Raw genomic sequence first — 18193 nt, 5'->3', positions numbered from 1 at the left:
AATACGGCAAGACAGATTGCCAGCTAAGTACTTAAACCAAAGTAATTTTCTCCTACCCATGTATGAAATTGTGAAACCCAAGGCAGCTGGGTAAAACAGACTGCGGGATTAACTGCTGATAAACACAGGGAAAGGATGGTACCGAGGTCCACGTCCCTATTCATGGTAATAGGGCTCTGGCTTTTCTGTGCTTCACATGCTGAGGATTAATTGTGGCCTTCTCCAAATAAGAGTAAAGGAAATTGGTGTGGGCAGACACTGGAGAGAGGATTTCTTCTGCCAGCCTCTTAATAGATCAGATGAAACCTATATCTGGAACAGGTAACATACTGATATCTGTAAGCAGCTCTAAAAATCTTCTTGCCTTATAAAAAGCCAGCAGTAATGCAGTTCCCACTCTCCACATGGTGTAAATTATACTTTCCTGCTATGCCTTCTCTTCCTACTGCCTTCCACAAACACCAAGCGGAACTGACTGGTTAGCTCACCCCAAACATCTGATCTGAGGTTTGGTGGCATGGCTGGAAAGGTGCCCACTGAGTCTGGATCAGGTCCCACATCTCCCAAACCATCTGGGCTAGAACTGGGGGTGAAAGCTCCCCCGTCCTTCCCCAGCCTCCAGCACCAGCTCTGTGGGACTTCACTGAGCTCATCTCTGTCAGCGCAGGGGTGAATGCAGTGATGCATTAAGCAGTAAAAAAAGCACAATTGTTGGTATCTGAGATGAATACATGTGGCGTCTGCCTTGCTGCTTGCAGCATTGCAGTCTAGAGGTGTTCATCCTAGGGAGTGAGAAACGTCACCTTAACCCCTACCTCTAGGAATCATAATCTCCGTCTGTTATTTTAGCTGGCATAATTATGACAAGTGTTGTGAAAGGTGACGCTGACTGTGGCTGGCAGAATGAAGGCTGCCTGAGTCTGCAGGTGTGCAGGTACTTCTCAAACAGAATTATTCCAGGAGAGCTTTGGCTTCTTTTTCTGTCATTTACAAGACATCCTAGTCCCCATGTGCGGTTTACAGCCTGCTACAGCACCTTTGCTCCTACACCTACTCTCCATCTGGTTGTTGCCTCAGCCCTGCATTTCTGCAGCTGATTATTCCTGCCCAAGCACAGGACAGGTGCAAAATTCCATTTGAATTGCATCCTGCATTTGCCAGATGTTTTTTGCAGCATAACATTTTGAATTCTCATCCTGTGCTCCAAGATATTCGCAGCCTCACCTGTCTTGGCAGTATCTTCAAATTTAATTAGTGAGCTCTCTGGACACTCACTCAGGTCAATTATGCAAATTCTAAACATTACCAAATTCTGCACAGACCTTGGAGTACAGTTTTCCAATCTGTTATTCACCCAATCCATAATAATTTCAGCTACTCTTCTCCCTTTCATTGCTTAAGACAAGGCTATGTGAGATTGCAGCAGCGCTAAAGCTGAGATACGTGGTATCTAATTATTTCCCTCCTAGCTCTAGCGAGGAACATGCTCTTTTACTTGAAGCACCACAGATTACTCTTTAGTCCCTGGTTTCTTATCCCTCTCCATTTAAAAAGAGGCAGTTTGCCATTTTCTGGATGGTTATAGTCTCCACAGTCCCTCAAATGCTCTTGGGGATCCAAGCTAACAGCATTGATTTCTCTAATTACCGTTCATACTATTGCTTTGAATCTCCTGGGGAAAATAACTTCAGGTCAGGCTGACTTGAAACAACCTCCTACTCTGAAACTTGCTGGTTTTTTCTTTTTTCTTTTTCTTTTTCTTTCCCTACGGTGTAGCTTCATCAAGGTCTGACCGATCCGAGGGTGCTTTGATCTGCCACATTTGCAGTGCAGTGCTTGTGGGGCCACTGCCTCCGCTGTTTCGGAGACGTATAAAAGTGGTCAGCCTCATTCCGAGAAAGACATTATGCTCAACATACGGACCTTGTTTTTTATTTTTTTTTCCTACTCTGCCTCCCATAACGTGCCGCTGCAAAGTCTTTTAAATCCGTTTTCTTGCCGTTTTTCGCTCTGAAGGGCGCGTTGCCTTGCTCCAGCATCGCTCCCGGAGCTTTGGGGTGGGAAGCCCGGGGAAACTCGCACCGACCGAGCGACGCTGTGCCGGCAGGGGGGCGGCTGATCGAAGACGAAATCTCAGCGGTGTCACCGAAGACTTGTCCTTTTCCTCCAGCTCAAAAACCCAGGGGGAGAAGGAGCCTCCCCCAGCGGACCTCCGGCCAGGCACCCCAACCACGGCAAGAGCTGGGGGGGCCTCCCCCCGACCCCAGCCTCCCTCCAGCCTCCCCAGGGGCTGCGGGTGCCCTGCGGGGAGGGGACACGGGCAGAGGGAGGGGGACACGGGCACAGGGAGGGGACACGGGCAGAAGGGGGGGACACGGGCAGCCCGCCCCCTGCCGCTAAGCCGCCCGGTGACCCGCTTGGTGCCGGGGCTGCCTCCGGGAGGCTCCTCCCCGCTCCTCGCAAAGTTTGGGGCCGGCTCTGCCGGCTTCCCCCGGCCTCCCCCGGCATCGCCCCGGGGCCGGGCAGCTCGGTGAAGCCGGCGGCTCCATGAGCCCGGCTGCCGGGGCAGCGCCGCGGCGCCATGGGGAACGGCAGCGCCCCGGGGAACGGCAGCGAGCCCCCGCCGCCCCCTCCGGGAGGCCACAACGTCGCCGCCCTGGTGCTGGGCATCGTCCTCATCCTCCTCATCGTCGGAGGCAACGGGCTGGTGTGCCTCAGCGTCTGCACCGAGCGGGCGCTCAAGACCACCACCAACTACTTCATCGTCAGCCTCGCCGTCGCCGACCTGCTGCTGGCCATCCTCGTCCTGCCCCTCTTCGTGTACTCCGAGGTGAGGCTGCCTGGGAGGGCTGCGGGCTGAGCGGAGGTCCTGGGTGGTGGCGAGAGAGCGGGGGTCCGAGGCTGGAGCCCCTCGGTGGGTTTGTGCCTCCCGGTTTGGGATTTGTGCCCCCCAGCTCACTCCGCTTTGGGATTTGTGCCCCCCGGCTCCTTCTGCTTTGGGATGACCACGGCATCCCCTCTGGCACCCTGCCTGGTCCCCGCCGGACTGCGTGTGTCGCTTTTGATCCCCCCCATCTCAGGGCATCGATCCCCAGCAGCCCAAATTGATCTCCCTTTTCCAAAAAGAGATGCATAAACCACGGTGGCTTCTCGCCCCGGTGGCATCGCCGCTCGGCACAACTTGGTGGCTCCCCTCGTCCTGCCGGACTGGAAAACCCCAGTGTCCCGGGGTGGTCTGCAGCTCCGGGGAGCCATCACACTGTGCACGTCCTGTTTTGCCATCAACAGGTGTTTGGGAAGGGACAGAGAGCTCAGCTCCTCTGCTGTGCTCTGCCTGGTGTGAGGTGAGCAGGGCTGGGTGAGAAGGGAGAGGAAGGAGGCTGCTGAGACAGGTTGAGTAGGGGAAACTGACTTTTTAGGGACATTTTTAGGGATGGGATCGCCCCATCGAAGTGGCTTTGGTGGGAGGTGTTGAGTCGGGCCTCCAGCCACCCCCAAAACCTGTCCGCTTCTGAAACTGCAGCAGCTGAGGGCAAGAAAAGTGGGAGCAATGGGCAGGGATGTGCAATTCACGTGCTCCTGAGGCAGGGTGGTTTTGCATCTTTCTCTGTAGAAGGGAGATAAATTTGTGCTGCCTGAGGATCGATGCTCTGAGATGGGGGGATCTGTCAGACCAGGGTGAGGCGGATCTATTGGACCAGGCTGGCCACAGCCTGTAGCTCCGTCCCTGCAGCACCCAGAGGTGAACGGGGGACAGCACCCACAGGCCAAAGTAGTGGGTGTTGTGCCCCTGGCCTCGTGGTGGCCGGTGGTGTGGAGGATAGAGGAGTCCTTTCCCGATGTGGGGAGAGCCAAGATGAGACGAAGGTGGGCAGCCCCAGTGAGCCTGAGAGTGGGTCAGTCAGACCTGACCTCACATTTTTGGGTTTGACACATGGTTGGGTTTTGGTTTCACACGTGGTTTGTAAGGTGGTGGCTTAAGTGTCACTCAGGAGTCCCCAGGAGCGAGGCAGCATGGGGCTCCATCTGTGAAGGTTAACACAGGATCATACCAGCAGAATTCAAGCCTTAGTGTCTCCTCTCCTCTCCCACGCCAGGGCTGCTGTGCAGTGCCTGACCGGGTTGGGTCTGTATTTTCTTAAGCAAGGAAGGCAGCGGATTAGAGCTTAGGATGCTTTTAGCCTCTACCTGGTCCTAGGATTTGGCAGGACATTGTGACCTCTCTGGAGACAGACGTCTTCTAGAGGGATGGGTTCAGCTGGGGAACCCTAGGAAGAACCAGCATTGGACAGGAGCAATAGATTCCCCTCTCTCTTTCCCCTGCACTCAGAGGAGCTTGGTTTTGGTCGTTTCCTTCTCCCTTGTTGTCTCAGTTTTGGTGGTTAAAAAGCCTCTGTCTCTATCATCCTTCTCAGCTACTTCTTGCTAATTGGATTTTTTTCCTTCGCCCCCCCCCGCCCCTTGCTCTTCCCGTTGTCTCACCGTGCCTCCTGTTCTTGAATCTGCGGGCAGACAAACACCAGTGTGGTTTCCTTTAGCCTGCAGGCTTGGGCTTTGCTGGCATACATAAAATGCTGGTTGACATATCCTGGCGTACTGCTAAAAACGCTTCCTGCTGGGCACAAGCCTTGTGGGAACTTCCTTGGGTACCACAGGCGATTTCTGGGTGCTCAGGCAGAACACGGAGCACACAGCAGGGTCTGTGCTCCTGTAGCAGCCGCTGCCAAACAGCAATCTCACACAGAGTGGCTGCAGAAGGTGCTGAACGGGCATGGATGTGCAGCAGCTACAGCCTGCTGGAGCAGGCAATGGGGCATTTCCTGTGTGTGGGGATTTGCAGCTCATTTTGTTGTGAAATATGGTAAGGAAAAGCCATTGCGTCAATGCTGGGGGACAAATTTTCTTTTTTCTCAGAGGCCAGTGTGAAAACTGTAGATCAGAATCAGCTGCTCAATCTGAGTGTGTAAATGCAGACGTGTCACTTATCATGAAGGGTGACACAAAGGGGGAACATCTGTTTGTTAATGAGGAAAGGAAAAGTGACCTGGGCAGGCAGCACACGGGACACAAGGTGTAGTGATCGCTGCTGCTTAAAAGTAGATTGATTTCAACTTGCACTTTGTACTACTGTGTTTAGCCACTGCAAATGTTGCCTGAACGGTCCTGAAGGTTCAGTACAGCTTCTATTCCTTCTTGTGGTTTTTGTGTTTATTTTTTTAAACTTCCCTGCAGCTTCTCACAGAGCAAAGGTGGACTTTGAGGGTGTATTGGAAAACTTGAGAACCTGATGAGAGGATTTTTTGCTCCTTGCTTAGCAGAAACAGACCAATAAAGCCGAACTGCTTACTTCATTCAGCAGGAGAAGCTTGGCTGTCCTGTGCCTTTTTCTTCTGAGATGTCAGGCTTTTGGAAGCATCCCTCTGAGTCTAGGCTTTAGAAGACAGGTGGAAGTTTTAAAGAACTCTTTAAAAACTTTCGAGGTGACATCTGACATCTCCTCAAAACAACAGATCTCCCATAGGCTTCAGCGGGATGGGATTCCTTCCTGTGAGATGTAGGTTATCTTGCTGGTGTTCATAGAAGCCTGAGCAGAATGGGAGAAGTCCTGGATGCTGTTACTAGTTGTTAAAAAGTTTCTTTCAGCCCATTAGCAGCGTTTGTTCACACATGCACCCCTTTTGTACCTCTGAAAGAGCCAGCATAATGTCAGAGCTGAACTCCTAGTCCACCCTGGTCTTGGCTGTATGGAGCCCAGTTGTGTCTGCTCCCTGTGGGCATCTCTTGTTTGTCCCTGCAGAGTTGGAGGCCTGCTGAAGGCAGGTGCTGGGTAAGGCAGAACCTGGTGTGTGTGGTCACAACGTTTTCTTTTCTGTACTGTTTCACAACCACACTGCAGTCCTGACTGGAACCAGAGCTGAGCAGAAGGGCAGGGAAATGGGGCCACCTGCTGCAAACGTCCTCCAGTCCTGTCCTCTCCTGGGCAGTTTATGAGAGAAGCACCAAAGCGTCATCATGGTGAGCAGGAGATGTGTCTGTCACTCCTGGCCAATTGCCCTACTTCACTAGGCTCCCTCAGCCATACTGGTATGTGAATATACACCATATATACCATGAAGAATTAACAGACAGCCTTTGGAGACAGGCTGGTGGTGCAGAAATTCAGCATATCCCCCTGAACTGGGGCCGTGGGGCTCTCTTCAGGTGTGCAGGGAAGCCTTGAGTGATGTAGGCCCCATCTCCCCACAGACCAGCCTTCACTGCCTGAGATGAACATTTGCCCCTGAGTCCTGCCCCATCCTAGTATTAACTGTGTTGTTGGGAGTTTTTCAGATTGTGTTTCTTTCCTCGCTAATTTGACCTGTGAAATTTACCTACCTTAACAGCTCGAGTTAACGCTGGGGGCCTTAATGAGCAAGAGTGTTAAAACTGATGTGATGAAGCTTGTCTTCCCTAAATTCAATCGCTGCTGTCATTTGTCAGTTTTGATCTTCCACAACCTGATGTGACCAAGAAATACCCTATGGATAGGGAAAGAAGGAAACATCAGCTTCCCGCTGGCTTAAAGCATCCATTTCCAAACTGAGCAGCTCCTGAGACTGTGGATGTGAAGTGAATTCCTGCCGGGGCAGTGGTTACTGCCAGTTTCTGTCTTGCAGAAATGCACCATCTTTAGAGAAAACCAAACGCACTTCTGAACCCTGATCGTTCTTCGTTCTCTTTGGAGTGCTGCTTTGGATGGAGGTGGATTGACAAGCCAAGGGCAGCAGAGGTGGATTAGTGCCGTTTGCCATCTGCCTCTCTATCTACTATGCAGTGGTGACAGAGCCACCGTGCAGGTATCGGTGCAGTCGTGTGCCAGATCATAGCACGGGGATGCAGACGTGTCCAGCACTTTCCACTGAACTTGTTCAAACACAGACCAAAGAGATGTTCTAGTGTTTGCCAGGTGTTAATTACCACACAGAGGGCTGCCCAGATGTGCAGAAGGTGTTTGTAATTCCAGCTTGCTTGGGAAACACAGCTTTTGGGCTTGTAATCATACTGACTTCAGCAGGAGTTCTGCCTCAGTGAGCTGTATGATGGGGCAAAGTAAAAAGCCATGGGAAAGGCAGACTGCTCTTCTACAGCGTCCTTGTCTTTCTGATGGGAGTGTGAAGTCGTGCTCTCCTAGCAATCTGCTGGCAAAGTAGCAAAGATGATGGGAAGCAAAGGGGAAGGAGGTGGCCTGGGGCACTCCCAGGGGTCTGTGATGATTTCCCAGGAGCAAAGCCCTGCTTCTGTGTGAAGGGAGGCCAGGAAAAGACGCAAGAATCTGCCTGGAGCAGCGACAGCACTGAGAATGGGGGTTATTGCTCCCCTGTGGCAGTGAGAACACATGAGAAAGTAGAGCTGTGCGGTGCTGTGGAGGTACTGCAGAATATTGTTAAGCTCTAAGGGGCTTTGCCTACCAGAGATCTGCTGTTTGTGGCTGTGTGGCTACAAAGACTCGCCTTTGTGCTAGCTGCTTTGTCTGCCCCAAAGGCTCTGTGAGGATGACAGGAACCTCAGCAGCCTTTCAGTTTCGGGGACATTCCCAGCAATTAGGGCAGGCACCAGGCTGAGTGACTTCCACTCCTGTAGCCAGCTGCAGAGCCTACCTCCTACCTGCTTCACCGCGAGCATTCCTCTGATCAACGCTTTCCTTAATCCATGCCGAGGGCCTGAGCTGTGAAACAGGTCTGATCCAGGAAGCTGCTGGCAGGAGCCGTGTAAGGCATGGTTACGTAAACATCTTTGCCCGTAAGATCCGTTAACTGATTACGAAAAAGAGGAAATGGTTTTAGCAGATCTGCATGTTTACCCTGCTCCTCTACAGGTCAGGGAAGACGGCTGTCCCAAGCAGGCACTCAGCCTTGCAGATCCTCAGAGCAACTGAGCAACCAGTGCTAATTACACCAACTGTTTTCCTGCTGAGGATGATGCTGTTCTGCATAAAACTTTTCAGGGTGTCAGTGTACCGCTGGAGTCGGAAGAGCTCTTCTGCAGCAAATTGTATTATATGTGTGCCTGTGATACTGTAGGAGTCGGTCAAAGAAGCTCTTTAAGATCTGATTTGGGGTTTCAGAAGTCAGACATTCTTTAATTGCAGCACTGGACGGATGCACAGGGGATCGTACCACCTAGTGTGTGTGCCAAATTGTCCAGGCTACAGGGGTTACATACAATTAAAACATAAGTATTTCCAAGAAGTAATTACTTCTTTTCATAATTCGTTATAATATGTAAATGGTCCTGATGCGTGAGCATTTGTTTCCACTGGTGGTCGTTCAGGGGTCTCTGGTGGTTGTCTGTAGTCTTCCTCACTGTGTTCCTGCTTGAACCCAGTCCTTGTGCATGCTCAGGCCATCTCCTTTCTTATCTTATTGTTCCAGCTTATCCAGGGCATACTAAACTAAGTCATTTACACATCCAACAATGTGCGTGCCATGAGTTCCTCACCTATTCTTTGGAGGCACATCCTCCAGGCCTAGGTTATCTTGCCCTCCTTCCCCAGTCCTGTGTTATAATTCTGTATGGTCTTAGGTCTTACAGATAAGGCTGATTCTTTAGCGAGTAAGGTAACATTAGGCATACAAAATTTCCAGTCGTCCTTCTAGCTAACTAAACATAGTAAAATATTTCAAATTTGATTCTATTATTCTATCAGGGAGAAAACCTAATGTCCTTCTGACTTGGTATCACCTGTGAGGCAGTGCTTCTGATGAGAACAGACCTCTGCCGTTCTCCAAATTTTCTGTGGCTCTCTGTAAATGCATGTCATCCTGTCTGCAATAGCACCTGAGATTAAAGTCTGGAATCTTACAGCTTCTGTGGAAATAGATGTTATTCTAGGCTGAGTGATACCTGAGCCATACAGTCCCTGGATGAAATAGCGGGGAGATGATATGATATATGCCAGCAATTATGAACCAGTGCTAAGGATTTTATTTTCAGGGCCTTCATAACGGTTCAGGTGAACCAGATTTCCACCTCGTTTTTAAAGGATATTACAGTAGGTGTGAGGCCACTTTTGTCTTGTGTCTCTCTCCTCTCCTTACTCTCCCTTTGCAGGCCACATTTTGTCTCCTGGAGGATGCAGCAGCCAACCTGGAACATAAAAAAGCCCAGAGTCAGCTTCTGGTGGGCATTCAGATTTTATTTTTTTTTGAATCAGATCCTGGATTTGCCCACATGCAGGGATTACTGCTCTTCTCATCGGTGCCATATCTTTCTCAGCAGGCCTGGGCTCTTAGGATTAGCACTTTCAGTCTCTCCATGTTGCACACTTGAACCATGGCCTTGCTGAGCAGAGGCAGGTACTTGTTTGGAAATCCAGCCAGGCATGTCCTAATTCTTAAGGGCTGCTATTTTCTGGGTCTCTTATTTTGTGTGCCATCACCACCAGAGGCTGAAAGATTGCTTTGTGTGCCCTGCTTCTTATGGAGCCTGTCTGCTGGGCTGGCAGGAGACAAGTATGAAGCTTCTGTGTTGTACCATGGAAAAGTATGTGGCAAGACTCAGACAAGTGCTTTCACCGTAGGAAAAAAAGAGCAAAACTTTTGGCCCTGCCCTGGCTCATGGTGCACTGGTGGTGTAAGAACTTATCTGGCATTAGGTTGTGTGCAAGAAGGCAGATTTTCCCTTTGGAGAAAGGAAAGCCTTGTACAAATTGGCTGTACTTAGGAACAGGAACATCGGCATGACCTCAGTGAGGAAGGCAGCCTGCAAGGGCATTTTAGTCCACCTTCTGCCATCCTATAAAATCTTTTCCATAACTTTTTATTCTTTATGAGAAGAAATTGGAGTTTTTCCTCCTCTCTGCAAGGTGGTTGATCCAGAACTTAAGTGCCATTTGTAGTGAGACACCGGGACCTTGGAAGCGAACACAGTGGCTGCATGTGAATTTCCTGGTGCTAAACAAGCATGCAGTCTGTGCCTGGAATACTACTCTGAAAGGGCTTCAGCTGGTGTCCAGAGAGAAGGTGATTATCACCATCCTATAAACCCTCCTTGTCTTCCACAAAGCGCTGAGCTAAGGGCAAAGCATGCCACACACGTACAGTTTTCCACCTTCTCCAACAAGCGATGTCTGAAGATTTTGAGTGTGGTCATTAATGTGCCTTTCCTCACCTGTTTGGGTGTGCAGAGGATGGCTTATAAAAGATGTAGCAGGTAGGCTGCCTTGTGGGGTTATATTTGCAGCTTTTGTTTTGTTAAAGGAGATGACGACTTGGCTGTAGAGCATGTTTTGCTCTGCAGCTGGCTGGCTGTGTCTCCTCAGCACCAGCCCTACTGATCATGTGTGTGTTTCTGGAAAAGAAAATGAGGAGCAGAGAATGGAAAAAAGAAAGAAAGAAAAAAAAAAAAAAAAAAAAAGGAGAGTTGCTCTGGAGCACATAAAGGCGGCTTGAGCTGTTTATGATCCCTAAAGCCTTACACTGTGTACCTTGGTGGGCTAATCTTCTGCAACCTGCTGTAATTAGGTACCACTTAGCCACATGACCCAGCAAAGCCTGCTATGCCTCTAATCCAAAGTCACTCACCCATCAGGGAGGTTCTTGGCACATTTTGCTATTGGTTCCCAACTTTCTGAGTGCCCAGCATGAGTCTCATGGCAAAGACTGTGTCCTTGGAAGGTGCTGCAGCCTGACGGATCTTGTCCTTTTCAATATACATTCATTCTCCAAAATCACAAATGGGTTTTGACCACTGTGGCTCTGAGTCAAATTTTCTCCCTCATAATCTGTACTGGTGAGGATCCTGGTGAACTCTGGGCAAAGATTTGAGGGTTGTGTTTCTTGATTCAGCTCCCAAATTCTGTTTGGAGTGGCTGATCTGCACTAGAGAGAAGCCTGAATGAAACATGCAGGTCTGAATCCAGACCTCATCTGGAAGTCCAGGCTGCCTCTCAAGGAGATGGGTATATAAAAATAGCTAAACAGTTTCTTCAGAGTCTACTTTGGCTTCACAGCTCCACTAATCATAATCCCGTGCGTGACATCACTACTGCCTGATATTAATCCTCACAGAGCTGCCTGCTCCTGTAAATGTGAACAGGGAGGACTGTGAATGTAGAGAAAGATCAGCTTTGCTCAGGTTACTGCGGATGGTCAAAAAACAAGAGGGAAAGAAAAGTGCTGGTTGGACTAGATTTAGAAAGACTGTGCTTCTAGAAGACCTCTGAGGAAACTGCAGCCCTAATCTCTTCCTAGCAGAGCACCAGGTAGAAATGTCTCAAAAAACAGTTCAGCAACAAGTGCCATGAAGCCAAAGTCCTCAAGTGCAGGAGAACTTGTTGCATTGTAGGGTTGAGGTTTTCTGTCCTGGTTCTTCAGGATGCTGACACTTTGACTTTGCAGAACTTGAGAAAGAGCAAGCCACTGTTTTCCAGCTGTCGTTAAAATTTTATGAAAAGTACTGACAGTGTCGGTTCCATCTCAGGTGCCCACTGAGATGTGCCTAATAATTGCCAATTGTGACTGGGACGTGATAGCTGTTCCCCTGGGTGGCTTTCTTTTGGGTTACTTAGACTAAACAAAAGTCCTTCTCTCTACTTCTGGTTTAGAATGAGATACAGTTGAGTTATTTCTGTTCTTGGCCTCATGCTGATACCCCTCAGGTTGCATTTGCACCTCAGTCGGACTCCTCTCCCGGTCCCTGGTACCTCCCTGCTGGCCCCATTGCAGGCGTTCTGCTCTTCTTCCTCCCAAAATGCCAAATCGCTTGATTCAGCTCCCCGACAGTTTTTAACTGCTGCCTTCCCAAGTCAGTTGATAGTTTTCTGGTACCAAAGTGCTGATTTTGGAGCTAATCCAGGAACACGGGAGCAGGAGCCGTGTTCCTCGGCTCACTGACTGCCTGGGCGGTGCTATGCAGGTCACCCCCAGCAAGCTGAGGTCCTTCCACATGCACAAAGCTGCTCATCCGCATCCCTCTCTGCCTGTGTGCTGTGACATATATACATGTATCCTGTGTATTTCATAAGCACAGGTAGTGCTTATCATATGTATATATTTGTCGTGGTTTAACCCGACTGGCAGCTAAACACCACGCAGCCGTTCGCTCACCCTCCCCCCTCCCTCTCTGGGACGGGGGAGAGAAATGGGAAGTGAAGCCCGTGAGTTGAGATAAAGACAGTTTAATAAGACAGGAAAAAAAAAATAACAAAATAATAATAACAATAATAATAATGATGATACAATGGTGATAATACGAAAGTAATAATAGTATGTACAAACAAGTGATGCACAATGCAATTGCTCACCACCCGCTGACCGATGCCCAGCCTAACCCCGAGCAGTCCGGCCCCCTCCCCCCGGCTAGCCACCCCTATATATTGTTTAGCATGACGTCAGATGGTATGGAATACCCCTTTGGCTAGTTTGGGTCACCTGTCCTGGGTCTGTCCCCTCCCAGCTCTTACTGCACCCCCCAGCCTGCCCGTTGGCAGGACAGAGCAAAGGCTGAGATGTCCTTGGCTTAGTATAAGCACTGCTCTGCAACAATTAAAGCATCGGGGTGTTATCAGCACTCTTCTCATTCTAAGCCAAAACACAGCATTCCACCAGCTACTAGGAAGAAAATTAATTCTGTGCTAACTGAAACCAGGACAATATTTTATGTAGCATATCACCTATTGTTACTATATGTATTCTATCATACAGACATTCTATATTTATACTTGTTCTGTGATTGTATGATATTATGATACACTACATACATGTACATATAATACACTACACAATGCATATTAATTAATTGATAAATTATGTGAATAAATATACATTTTATACATAGATAAAATACACACAAGGGGGCTGATATATACACACACATATAGAAAAAGATATATGTAATACATTGTATGAAGAGATAAAAATATACAGTAAATATTACAAGTAGTAATATATAACAATAGTAATACTTATTATTTATATATCATAAGATTATATAGTGTATATAAAGTTTACACTGTAGAAAATATGTACAAAATATTGTATAATATCTTCTAAACTCAGGGGCATTTAATATACATATTAATTTATAACCTATTTGTAATAATCTAATAATTTTCATAATCTAATTTATATATGCGAGTATTGCAAATATTACACAGATAAGATCTAGAGACATGTATGAAATATGTAATGTATAAATACAAGTTATACATTGCATTAATATATGTAAAACATTAAAAAACTATATATTAATTATATAATATATATATTGAATATATCATATATATTACCTATATTATAGCAATATATATATAATATAGTTTATATATCAATATAATATACATATGCTATATATAATTTTATCTTTATATATTCTGTTTAATATGTAGAAAGTATGTAAAGAATGTATGCATTCTGTATATATGAGAGATGCTTTTATGTACACATACACATATATACAGATATAAAAATGTCCTTGGGACTTTGCAAATGGGGGAAGTGTCAGGCTGTGCTCTGACACTGTATATAATATCTGCAAGATATGCAAGCTGCCTTTAAAAGATCTGTTTGGAACCAGGATGACAAGCAGCCAGTGCTACCAAACTTTTTGTTTTCAAGCTAAAATCACACCTATTTGTACATCACGTTGAGTAGAGAGTGGGGGTTCTTACCCCAGCCTCTCTCTGCAGAGGCACCTGGAGGATTGCAGAGTTTGCCTGGTGATCACAAATGTAGGAAACATTCCCTGCTGCTGTAGTAGGAAGAACTCATTGAGACTTTCTGATTTGCAAGCAAATCTGTCAGTTCCCTGTCTGTGCTGACCAAACTCAAGGGAATAATGACATGCTGGCACGGAACAGAGAAGGTTTGAGCTGACACTTTCTGTGTATTACACTTAGAAGTGCTCTAATGCTGAAATAATTGGCTGGTTTTACATCCGGACAAGACTGGAGTGTGGCTCAAACAGATTTGTGCAAGCAGTTTTTGGTGGCCGTGCTAGTTGAAGGTGTTGCTGTCCTTCCTTCTGTCCTTGGTCTCATGCTGTGCAGTCTGTGCCACTGGCTGAGAAACAACTCAGTGAAAAATAGAGAGCCTCACCGTGCCTTCAGCAAAGGTGAAAGCATCATCTCATAATATGATTTCTCTGAACCCCAGGGGAGAAGGATTTTTTGCCTGGCGAATTAAATACGTGCTTTCTTCTTAAAGTCTGACAGCTCAGACCAGTCCTTCAGGAGCCTGTGTGTGTTTCTTGCTGAGGCTATCTGGCCCACACCACTGCCTGTTCTCTGCCAGCACTACTGCTTCGTGCCCAGCTCCTTGCAGAAATAACATCCAGGCTTAAGGTATCATTATGCCAGATACAAGAGGCTCAGTTGGTTGTGCCTGATTCTTTTTTTTCAACATGATTTAGTTTGGACTCAGTGCTTGCAGACCAATTACAGCCGTCTGGTCTTCTGGCAGTGTGGGTTGACAGAGCATTATTATCCACACACACACACACACATATATATATATATGTGAGTCCTGATTATATGAGTTTAATTTGGGCGAATGAGGGAGCTGTTCTTCTAAACTGCTAAATTAGGGTGGAGAGGCTTAGACTGAGCTGAGAATTAAATTATTTGAGCCTCTCTTTTACTGACAGGGAAAGACAAAAAGGTACCCACCCTCTCTAGTTTTACTAAAATTATATTTTTTTATAAAAATTCTGTTCATGGTCTTGTCCTAAAGGCAGGTGTCCTGGTGCAAGCAAAGGAATCTGACATTCAGTTTCTCAGCTTTGGGTGCAAGACAGTCTGGCAAGTATTTGGTGTCATGTGCTGAGGAAGGGTTTAATGAATCCTGATGCACTTCTGTTCTCCTTGAGCTTTTCCTTCCATTCCCATTTTCATTTCATTCCCATTTTCCAAGAGACAGGTTCACAACACACTGCTGAGGAAATGGTCCTGGTCTACAAGCTGGTGGTCTTGGGAGGTTGGCTTTGTGCTTAGCATGATAGGATACAACAGTTGTGTAACACAAAAACTGCTCATGTTGTTTGCAAACTGGGCATTGGAGCAGTTTGGAAATGAAAAAAGGAAGAGGAGCTTCAGGCTATGTGAACTGCTGGGGAGCCTCTCCCTGCTTCCTCTGTGTCTTTCAGCTAGTGATAGTCCTGCATGGCTGGGGAGGTATTTGGGGTGGCACATTTGATGAGTCTGGGGGTTTTGAGTCTGAGGGCTGTCACCACATCTGTTATTCTGCCCAGAGTGATTTATTTGGCAATGCTGATTGTCTGTGAGCTCAATTCTCCAGCCAGGCAGAACTGCAAAGCCCTAAGGAAGCTGTGAGCCTCACGTGGGGGTAGTTCTCTTGCACCTCTGTTTAGCTGGAAGGGGGAGTACCATGCTGAGAGGGGTGGGCTGCTTGACTTCAGGCCCTGTACTCGAGTGGAGGAAGTCAAGAGGCTCCCAGACCCAAAGTTGTCTCCCTGTGCTTTAAAGGCAGTGGGATATGGCACCTGCTGACCCCAGGGATCTTGTCCTTCAGTTCCAGGGAGGCGTGTGGTCCCTCAGCACTGTGCTGTGCGATGCCCTGATGACCATGGACGTGATGCTGTGCACGGCCTCCATCTTCAACCTCTGTGCTATCAGCGTGGATCGGTAAGTGCCTCCCTCCTCCTCCTCATGACAGCAGAGAGGTGCCTGGCCAGAGAGCCGTGTCCCAGCCCCAAACTGCTTCCACACACACCCTCGTAAGGATCCCATGCAGGGAAGCTGCATTTTGTTTCCCCCAAGGGAGGATGTTCTGTGCTACCACCCTGCCTTGTTGTCAGCTTCATGTCCCATCTGCACCCTTGTGGCCAAGCTAAAAGCACAGTGGTGTGACTAGGACAGAGCTGTCCCGTTGGGTGCTATTCTGAGGGGGGAGACTGGTTGTAGCCCAGGCCTTGGCTGTGCAAGCAAATCTTGGGGGAAGGAGCTCACTGAACAGCAGCAAGCAGCTTGGGAACCACTCACTTCTGTTACTACTGACTCACCCGGGGCCTTCTGTTGGCAGGTTTATTGCTGTTTCAGTCCCGCTGAACTACAACCGGCGACAAATCGACTTGCGGCAGTTGATCCTCATCTCCACCACCTGGATATTCGCCTTTGCTGTGGCATCCCCAGTCATATTTGGCCTCAACAACGTTCCAAACCGGGACCCCAGCTTGTGCCAGCTGGAGGATGACAACTACATCGTGTACTCCTCCATCTGCTCCTTCTTCATCCCTTGCCCCGTCATGCTGGTGCTCTACTGCGCCATGTTCCAGGGACTCAAGCGCTGGGAAGAAGCCAGGAAGGCCAAGCTACGGGGCGGCATCTACGGGGGCAACAGAAAGCTCTATCACCCCTCGCCCTTTATCGAGAGAGAGCAGGCTGGACTGGAGCCAGACGAGTGCAACCCTTACTCTCACTCTGAGCACCCCCTGCCTGGGGACTATGTGATGAACAACGGGGTGCAGACTGTCTCCTACCCGCACCTCAAGTACCCACCCCCAGAACACAGTCGGAAGCGGGCCAAGATCAATGGTCGGGAGCGGAAGGCCATGCGGGTGCTGCCTGTCGTCGTCGGTGAGTTACAGTCGGCGATGGCTGGGAATGGGGTGGGTGGGAGACGTGCTGCCTTGTCCCACAGCAAGGTTCAGTCTGGCAGGGCTTACCTGAGCCTGGCGAGCCAAACAGTCCTTTTGTGTACTCCCAAGCAGGAGCTGCACAGCCTGAGCACAGTTGTTCATGCAGGGACAGGAGCTGGCACTCTGGCCTGTGCTTTTTTCATTCCTGCAGTAGGTGAGGGTGGGGTAAAAACCTCCTCCCTCTTCCACTTTCCCAATGCAATGCCTTCACTCTCCATGCATGTGGACTCTTGTGTTCGCACTCACCCTCCCCTTGCTGCTGCGGAACAGCCCGGCTGCAGCTGCAGACCTGCCAAACCCACCTGAGGTCGTTAGAGGTAACAAGTACCCAGAGAACAGCTCCATCTCCCTTTGATCCAGGGTAGCGTCAACAAACATCACCCTTGGGAAAGAACATTTGCACACTGTTTATAACTCAACCTTTTCTTCAATGTAAGTGCGAATCCTGATGTCTTAAATGCTAATTCAAAACGATACATAGCTTACGCTTTGCTTCACCAACATTTACAGTGAGAAGGATGTCCAAAAGTTTTTGTCTTGGAGGAAGCCCAGCTCTGCACATCTGCTGCTCTTCTTGTTTGCCCCCCCCCCCCCCCCCCCCCCCCCCCCCAAAGCACTCTGAACTGTCACCATTCTTGTTAGGCTCAGGCTGCACTTGTTAACTTAAACCCTTTTTAACACGCCACTTTCTCTCTTTAATGTCCTCCTGGCAGGTGCTTTCCTCTTCTGCTGGACGCCTTTTTTTGTGGTCCACATTACAAGGGCTCTCTGCAAGTCCTGCACCATTCCCACGCAAGTCACCAGCACTGTCACTTGGCTGGGTTACGTCAACAGTGCCGTCAACCCCATCATTTACACTGTTTTCAACGCCGAGTTCAGGAACTTCTTCCGCAAAGTCTTGCACCTATTCTGCTGAGCCCGCTGGAGCTGGGAGAAGGAGCGACCAGGACTTTTTGTATAGTTCATTAAAGATCTATTTCTGCCTAAGGTTTGCTGTCTTTGTTGGGGAGGAGGGAAGGAGGAGAGATGGCAGCTATGGGATGGTGGTTCCCAGCCCTCTGTGTCCCCTACAAGGAGTTACAGGTAAGTACCAGTGGATACAGCTGGGATACTCTCTCCACTGGCAACTGCAGGTGGAGCCATATTTTTAACACTTGGTGTTTGACATAAGCAGCAAGAGACACCACAAGACAGCACGGCTGGTTCTCAGAAAACTTCTTGGTTTGGATTTATCTGCCTGAGCTCCTCTTAGCTGTCACTAAAAAAAATCACACCACCCACCACCCCCAGACATGCTCCAGGCACACAGGAGAACTTTGAAGCTTGCAGCTGCTCTGGCCTCAAGACTCGAAGACATTCACTACCTCACCCCTGCATGGGGGACGTCCCACCAGCTGCCATCCAAGGGGTTCCAGTGAGGGCACCAGCCCGCCCTTACTGCAGCCTGTCTCCACGGAGGCTGTGTGATGTAAACTGTGAGGATAAGCCAGGCTCACGTCTGCAGACACGACTGCTGCGGCACGGCTGAACTGGGCTGTGAGGTAACATCGGCAGGAGCCTG

The 18193-nt window shown here is 48.8% G+C and overlaps 1 protein-coding gene across 1 annotated transcript; it reads left to right on the top strand.

The window, feature by feature from the left end:
• The first annotated feature begins 2429 nt into the window (after nucleotides 1–2429).
• On the top strand, nucleotides 2430–17619 carry DRD4 (dopamine receptor D4). The gene is made up of 4 exons (XM_084522693.1): nucleotides 2430–2830; nucleotides 15507–15619; nucleotides 16017–16570; nucleotides 17346–17619. The coding sequence occupies exons 1-4, from the start codon at nucleotides 2582–2584 to the stop codon at nucleotides 17546–17548; spliced, it is 1119 nt and encodes a 372-aa protein (XP_084378819.1). The 5' UTR covers nucleotides 2430–2581; the 3' UTR covers nucleotides 17549–17619.
• The last annotated feature ends 574 nt before the right edge of the window (nucleotides 17620–18193 follow it).

This window comes from Aythya ferina (assembly GCF_964211825.1).
Source record: "Aythya ferina genome assembly, chromosome: 5".
NCBI lineage: Eukaryota > Metazoa > Chordata > Aves > Anseriformes > Anatidae > Aythya > Aythya ferina.
The sequence above is the reverse complement of the archived record's forward strand: the minus strand, read 5'-3'. Positions and strand labels throughout refer to the sequence as shown.

Excerpts from the sequence above, each read along its gene's own strand:
- DRD4 (XM_084522693.1), top strand. The coding sequence starts at position 2,582 with ATGGGGAACGGCAGCGCCCCGGGGAACGGCAGCGAGCCCCCGCCGCCC. Across the intron at positions 2,831-15,506 it reads CCCTCTTCGTGTACTCCGAG|TTCCAGGGAGGCGTGTGGTC; the intron begins GTGAGGCTGCCT and ends CTTGTCCTTCAG. Across the intron at positions 15,620-16,016 it reads TGTGCTATCAGCGTGGATCG|GTTTATTGCTGTTTCAGTCC; the intron begins GTAAGTGCCTCC and ends TTCTGTTGGCAG.